This window comes from Rhinopithecus bieti, unplaced genomic scaffold (assembly GCF_001698545.2).
Source record: "Rhinopithecus bieti isolate Rb0 unplaced genomic scaffold, ASM169854v2 scaffold_37657, whole genome shotgun sequence".
NCBI lineage: Eukaryota > Metazoa > Chordata > Mammalia > Primates > Cercopithecidae > Rhinopithecus > Rhinopithecus bieti.
The window spans coordinates 219,926-228,004 of record NW_016815825.1 but is presented as its reverse complement, the minus strand read 5'-3'; the positions used below and the strand labels follow the sequence as shown (position 1 = coordinate 228,004).

The window sequence follows — 8,079 nt, the reverse complement described above, 5'->3', positions numbered from 1 at the left end:
TATATATATGGTATATATGTGTATATATATGTGTGTGTGCATATATATATAATTGGTATGGGAGAAAATCTCTGAAAAGAAGTAACAGGAAAGCACACAAAATGTATCTATTCATGTGATTTTAAATTATGTTTGTTTAGTGCTAAATCAACATGTAATCTGAATAAAGAAAAGCCATGTTAAAAACTAGACAAAGGTTCCTCTTTCCCTCAAAGTAGCTTCTCCTCTCCCGCCTGCCAGTCCCCACAAGCACACACACTTGGCTCTCCACTTTCCTCTTGTCCTGTGAGTGGTCTTCCAGCTGAATCTGTCCCACACTACCCTGGGGCCCTCGGGCCTGTAAGGTCCTGTGCCTCCTCACAACAGAAGTTCTATCAGATGGGTGCTAGCGATATGACAGGCCCTCAGTTGATAACTGTTCTTGATCTGTATCCCTATTCTGTCTATGTCTCCAGGGTGTATTTCACCCCAGAGTATAGATAGTACAGACTGTATCAGCAAGCTGTATTTCTCACGAAAAAAATTTAATAATCAAAGATATTTCCAAGAAAAAATCTGCCACCCAAAAACGGAACCTGTAAGGAAAAACATCCAAAGCTTTCCCACCTTCTAAGATTAAATCTGTTGAACCTCTTGAAGTTCACAGATGCCAGGAGTGTGGTTCATTTCTTTATACCACATGACAGCCAAAGACAAAAACCAGGGGATGGCCAGAGTTTTCTGGCCTAGATGCCAGGCAGCAGTCACAGCTGAGAGTTAAATAGTCCCAGGGCTCATTTTTATTGATGTCTTTATTCATATAATAGCTCATGGGTACACTGGGGCAGAGGGGAAGTGCAGTCTGGGTGAGACTAGTTTATGCTTTAGTTAGCTGCAAGACTGATTTACAGTCCAATTAAATTTCAGTGGTCATTTATGTCTCTTCATCAAATACAAGTTCAAAGCCTTGCCGTAAGTAATTTCCATAACCCACATTTCCCCATTCTAATATGCCATTGCTGTGCTTTTCATAGAATACTTCTTTTCCAGATGGTTAGGAATTTCATTCTTCATAGCATTTTAATTTCAGCGAATAAGCAAGAATCCAAATGCATTCTAAAATACATATTATTATATATCAATTTAAGAAATTGGCTGGGTACAGTGGCTCACACCTATAATCCAGCACTTTGGGAGTCTGAGGTGGGAGGATTTCTTGAGCCTAGGAGTTTGAGACAAGCCAGGGCAACAAAACAAGACACCATCTCTACAAAAATAAAAATGAAAATTAAGCAGGCATGGTGGTGTGTGGTTGTAGTCCCAGCTACTCAGGAGGCTGAAGTGGGAGGATCGCTTGAGGCCAGGAATTCAAGGCTTCAGTGAGCTGTGATTACACCACTGCATTCCAAACTGGGCAACAGAGGGAGACCCTGTCTCCAAAAAAAAAAAAAAAAAAAAAAAAAAAAAAAAAGAAAAGAAAGAAAGAAAAGAAAAAAATAAAGAAACTGCAATTTTTTCCCAGAATTATTTTAGAAAGATTTTTTCTAAAGTAAAAGAAAGATCACATTTATTTGATGTCCTAGAGTGCATTCTTATTTGGAAAACTTAACAGATGGCTTGAAACTAAGGGATGAAATCAAAAAATTTCTTATTTGATAATCAAATATCTAAATCTAGAAAATTTGAATATTACCTATTGGCAATGATAATATTCAAAGATAATAGTATTCAAATATTAGATGCTGTGTTTACATATGAAATCATATGCTTATTTTTTATTCATGTCTATTTTTCCCAGGTTATATTATTAGATTCCTAGGAATATTTAAGAAACAAGAATGATCTTTATCTGAAGTTTTAAGTTTCCATTTACTCTAAATATTTAACATAAATGAGTTCTGTCTCTATTTTTATGAATCCTGTACACATCTGTCTGTTTCAATAAAATAAAGAATACTCATGCTTACTTCACAGGAGGAACTATTTGCATCTACTAAAATTGTTGCATATAAAGTACAGGAGCACTCACTTAAAGGGAAAAAATATCCATGTGGAGAAATTCTAACATAACGGGATAATACACTATGCTTGGGAAAATAAGGTTTTTGCTGGGAATTGAATCCTAGTGTGTAGAAGTATTAGCTAACTCTCATTATAAACAAATTTTACCAGTTATTTCCTAAACAGACTCTTGTTTAATGAATAACTGCTTTGCTTATTAATTACACAAAATTTGGTCAAAGCATTAGAAAAGATGAAATAGTTTCATTAGAGTGTGTTAAAAACTTGACTTTTAACCTCGACATTTAATGGACTGGACCACATGGGCCAAATTCCCTCTCCTTTGCAAAGGTATGGAGCTGGAAATGAACTTAGAGATCAGACTTAAGGGGCCACAGCTTGCATTTAATAGTTTACCTTTAGCTTTTGGATGTATTAAGAACTTTTTAACTGCTTTATTAGACTGTTATCCCTTTTACTCTTTGATATGTGACATTTAAATATGCCTTGAATTTGAAACTGGTTGTCGTTATATGTTGGGAACAAAATTACTTTTGATGGGAATACATTTTTGAATTACAAATGCAAGTTAATAGATAAATAATATCTGATTTATTATATTTTGAACTATTTCTATTTAAGCCTTACAAGTGACTTTTCAGTACAAACAAAATTCTCTGATTAGACTTTCTGATCACCGTAGCAAATATTAATTGGACAATAATGGGAATGTATAATAAAGAGCTATAAAGCAAAAATTTTTTAAAGAAATTGTGGTCTAAACATGCATGCCTCTCTATTTGCTGCCACAGTTTTCCAGAAAGTACTGTGCATTTGAATCATCATTCTTTATAGTGGCCACATAGCAGAAGTGGTTAAGTGTAAAGTTTTTCAGCATGAAGGGCGGGTATTGTGCAAAATTATAATTGCATCAAAATAATGAGAAATTGAAGAAAACTCTGATTTTCAAATGTCTATTTTTGAAGAGTAAAACTTAAACTCATTACTTTTCCTCCCAGAAGGATGCCTAAATCATGCTTGTCTTTCTCTTTAACAGATAATTCTGAAATAATCAGCAGAAATGGAATGGAATGCCAAGAATCTGCATTGAGAATAACTAAACATTGTTACTGTACATACTATCCTGTTTCCTCCTCAATAGAATTGCCACAAACTGCATGCTAAATAAAGATGTAGTTCTTCTGGACAGACCACAACTCTAAGAAGCTAGTGCTGCTATCTCATATATGAGTATTAAATATGGTATGCTTAGTATATTCCAACCTAAGATAGTTAACTACCTGAGACCAGCTGTGATGTTTAAAGACATAAAGGATAAAGTTTACTTTTAAAGGGTTTCTAAACATAGTTTCTGTCCTAGGAATATTGTCTTATCTCCATAACTATAGCTGATGCAGAAAGTCCAGCCAGTTTACTCATTTCGATTCAGAATATTTCAAATTTAGCAATAAACAATTAGCATTAGTTAAAAAAGAAACATATTCCAAGGGCAGGTTCGATTGTAGCTCTAATTACTGTCATGTCATTTACCCACTGGATCAAAGGGTATGTTTCACTTCTTGACAATATAAATGCTGCAGCAAAGACGAGAGGTGAAGTAAAACCAATACCTGTCCTGCAGGTCTAAAATTTGAATGGAAATTCAAGCACAAGTACTGGGGACACATCAAAGTGTGGTGTTTGGTTTGCCTGGAGATGCCGCATTGAATCATGTGATTCTAGATTAACATTAAATAGATTGAAAAGAAACTTTGCACGGTATGAGCTTCATACCCCACCAAACAAAGTCTTGAAGGTATTATTTTACAAGTATATTTTAAAGTTGTTTTATAAGAGAGACTTTGTAGAAGTGCCTAGATTTTGCCAGACTTCATCCAGCTTGACAAGAATGAGAGGCCCATGCCAACAGTCTAATCTAAGAGATTAGTCTTTCAAACTCACCATCCGGTTGCCTGTTACAGAATAACTCTTCTTAACTAAAACCTAGTCAAACAAGGAAGCTGTAGGTGAGGAGATCTGTATAATATTCTAATTTAAGTAAGTTTGAGTTTAGTCACTGCAAATTTGACTGTGACTTTAATCTAAATTACTATGTAAACAAAAGTAGATAGTTTCACTTTTAAAAAATATCCATTACTGTTTTGCATTTCAAAAGTTGGATTAAAGGGTTGTAACTGACTACAGCATGGAAAAAATAGTTCTTTTAATTCTTTCACCTTAAAACATATTTTATGTCTCAAAAGTATAAAAAACTTTAATACAAGTACATACATATTATATATACACATACATATATATACTATATATGGATGAAACATATTTTAATGTTGTTTACTTTTTTAAATACTTGGTTGATCTTCAAGGTAATAGCGATACAATTAAATTTTGTTCAGAAAGTTTGTTTTAAAGTTTATTTTAAGCACTATCGTACCAAATATTTCATATTTCACATTTTATATGTTGCACATAGCCTATACAGTACCTACNTAATCAGCAGAAATGGAATGGAATGCCAAGAATCTGCATTGAGAATAACTAAACATTGTTACTGTACATACTATCCTGTTTCCTCCTCAATAGAATTGCCACAAACTGCATGCTAAATAAAGATGTAGTTCTTCTGGACAGACCACAACTCTAAGAAGCTAGTGCTGCTATCTCATATATGAGTATTAAATATGGTATGCTTAGTATATTCCAACCTAAGATAGTTAACTACCTGAGACCAGCTGTGATGTTTAAAGACATAAAGGATAAAGTTTACTTTTAAAGGGTTTCTAAACATAGTTTCTGTCCTAGGAATATTGTCTTATCTCCATAACTATAGCTGATGCAGAAAGTCCAGCCAGTTTACTCATTTCGATTCAGAATATTTCAAATTTAGCAATAAACAATTAGCATTAGTTAAAAAAGAAACATATTCCAAGGGCAGGTTCGATTGTAGCTCTAATTACTGTCATGTCATTTACCCACTGGATCAAAGGGTATGTTTCACTTCTTGACAATATAAATGCTGCAGCAAAGACGAGAGGTGAAGTAAAACCAATACCTGTCCTGCAGGTCTAAAATTTGAATGGAAATTCAAGCACAAGTACTGGGGACACATCAAAGTGTGGTGTTTGGTTTGCCTGGAGATGCCGCATTGAATCATGTGATTCTAGATTAACATTAAATAGATTGAAAAAGAAACTTTGCACGGTATGAGCTTCATACCCCACCAAACAAAGTCTTGAAGGTATTATTTTACAAGTATATTTTTAAAGTTGTTTTATAAGAGAGACTTTGTAGAAGTGCCTAGATTTTGCCAGACTTCATCCAGCTTGACAAGAATGAGAGGCCCATGCCAACAGTCTAATCTAAGAGATTAGTCTTTCAAACTCACCATCCGGTTGCCTGTTACAGAATAACTCTTCTTAACTAAAAACCTAGTCAAACAAGGAAGCTGTAGGTGAGGAGATCTGTATAATATTCTAATTTAAGTAAGTTTGAGTTTAGTCACTGCAAATTTGACTGTGACTTTAATCTAAATTACTATGTAAACAAAAAGTAGATAGTTTCACTTTTTAAAAAATATCCATTACTGTTTTGCATTTCAAAAGTTGGATTAAAGGGTTGTAACTGACTACAGCATGGAAAAAATAGTTCTTTTAATTCTTTCACCTTAAAACATATTTTATGTCTCAAAAGTATAAAAAACTTTAATACAAGTACATACATATTATATATACACATACATATATATACTATATATGGATGAAACATATTTTAATGTTGTTTACTTTTTTAAATACTTGGTTGATCTTCAAGGTAATAGCGATACAATTAAATTTTGTTCAGAAAGTTTGTTTTAAAGTTTATTTTAAGCACTATCGTACCAAATATTTCATATTTCACATTTTATATGTTGCACATAGCCTATACAGTACCTACATAGTTTTTAAATTATTGTTTAAAAAACAAAACAGCTGTTATAAATGAATATTATGTGTAATTGTTTCAAACATCCATTTTCTTTGTGAACATATTAGTGATTGAAGTATTTTGACTTTTGAGATTGAATGTAAAATATTTTAAATTTGGGATCATCACCTGTTCTGAAAACTAGATGCACCAACCATATCATTATTTGTTTGAGGAAAAAAAAGAAATTTGCATTTTAATTCATGTTGGTCAAAGTCGAATTACTATCTATTTATCTTATATCGTAGATCTGATAACCCTATCTAAAAGAAAGTCACATGCTAAGTGTAATCTTACATAGTGCTTGTATCGTTGCATTTGTTTTAATTTGTGGAAAAGTATTGTATCTAACTTGTATTACTTTGGTAGTTTCATCTTTATGTATTATTGATATTTGTAATTTTCTCAACTATAACAATGTAGTTACGCTACAACTTGCCTAAAACGTTCAAACTTGTTTTCTTTTTTCTGTTTTATTTCTTTGTTAATTCATTTAAACTCAATGAAAACACAGTATACATTACTAAAAGGTAAATTATGGGAATCACTGAAATATTTTTGTAGATTAATTATAACATTGTCTTTCTTTTTTTCTTTTGTTTCATGATTTTGATTTTAAAATTATTAGCACACAACTATTTTCAGCCCTTTAATAATGGAGCATCAAAAACATCATCTGTATCCCCAAGGAAATATAGAAGACTGTATTTTTTACTATGATATCCATTTTCCAGAATTGTGATTACAATATGCAAAGAGTCATAAATATGCCATTTACAATAAGGAGGAGGCAAGGCAAATGCATAGATGTACAAATATATGTACAACAGATTTTGCTTTTTATTTATTTATAATGTAATTTTATAGAATAATTCTGGGATTTGAGAGGATCTAAAACTATTTTTCTGTATAAATATTATTTGCCAAAAGTTTGTTTATATTCAGAAGTCTGACTATGATGAATAAATCTTAAATGCTTTGTTTAATTAAAAAACAAAAATCACCAATATCCAAGACATGAAGATATCAATTCAACAAATACTGTAGTTAAGAGACTAACTCTCCACTTGTATGGGAACTACATTTCACTCTTGGTTTTCAGGATATAACAGCACTTCACCGAAATATTCTTTCAGCCATACCACTGGTAACATTTCTACTAAATCTTTCTGTAACACTTAAAAGAATTCCCTCATTCATTACCTTACAGTGTAAACAGGAGTCTAATTTGTATCAATACTATGTTTTGGTTGTAATATTCAGTTCACTCACCCAATGTACAACCAATGAAATAAAAGAAGCATTTAAAAGGATTGTATAGTCTTCCTTCTTTTTGTGTTGAGACAGATTGATAATTCGCCAAACAAAACGGTTTCACCTTCACACATATAGTATTTGTTAACTTCAAAGAAGACCAAACTCTGGTCTTCGAATGGGAGATTGGTAGTTTTTGCTTTTGGCTTTGGCTTGTTCACAGCAAGAAAAACAATTAAAAATGGTAATTTGAGAAGTATGTTTAGTATTCTTTAAAATTAGAAGTAAAAATAAATCCCACCACTCAGCCGTCTTCTTCACATCTCAGACTGATAATGAAAAGATACGGGATCAATGGCATCAATAACTACATGGGAAACAAAATGTCAGTTTCATGAATGGATTTTTAAAAGGGCCCATTAAGCTGTAACACAGGCTTCTGTAAGAGCTTGATGGGATAACATGATTCAGACCTGAGGCTGCAGAAAGAGACAGAATGGTGAGTTCTGTTCTATGCAGAGGTCCTGGCCAGGTGGCTCAAGAATAGAACAGGAATTCAACAAAGAGAGGGTGATGAGGGTCCCTGCTATTCTGTCAGTAACCAGCCTCCTCCTAAGAGGTGGTGTGTGGGCAGAAGGAGCGGCAGAAACTCCTTCTTCAGCCTTTTGAGACCCACCATTTTTGTCAAGGAAGGTGCTATTGGCCTTTTGGGTGGGAACATTCCTTGTCATACTGAGATTGGCAGAAATTGCCTCCTCTGTGGGCCAAGGCAGAAACATGAGTTTTTCTCCATGGCAGATTTAAAGCTTTAGGCCTCCTGAGTGGTTATGATATAGCATAGAAAACACACATATTCAGCAGATA

General features: G+C 33.3%; 1 protein-coding gene across 10 annotated transcripts in view; it reads left to right on the top strand.

The window, feature by feature from the left end:
* The window catches only part of MBNL2 (muscleblind like splicing regulator 2), a 181,519-nt gene extending 174,245 nt beyond the window's left edge, over positions 1–7,274 (top strand). For 8 of the 10 annotated variants that reach the window (XM_017854066.1, XM_017854072.1, XM_017854064.1 and 5 more), the window contains one exon: positions 3,038–3,737. In XM_017854066.1, coding sequence (XP_017709555.1) covers positions 3,038–3,052 — 15 coding nt within the window. In that variant the 3' untranslated portion in view covers positions 3,053–3,737. Of the gene's footprint in view, positions 1–3,037; positions 3,738–4,500 lie in introns of those variants that run through there. The other 2 variants (XM_017854065.1, XM_017854069.1) reach the window with 2 other exon arrangements.
* The last annotated feature ends 805 nt before the right edge of the window (positions 7,275–8,079 follow it).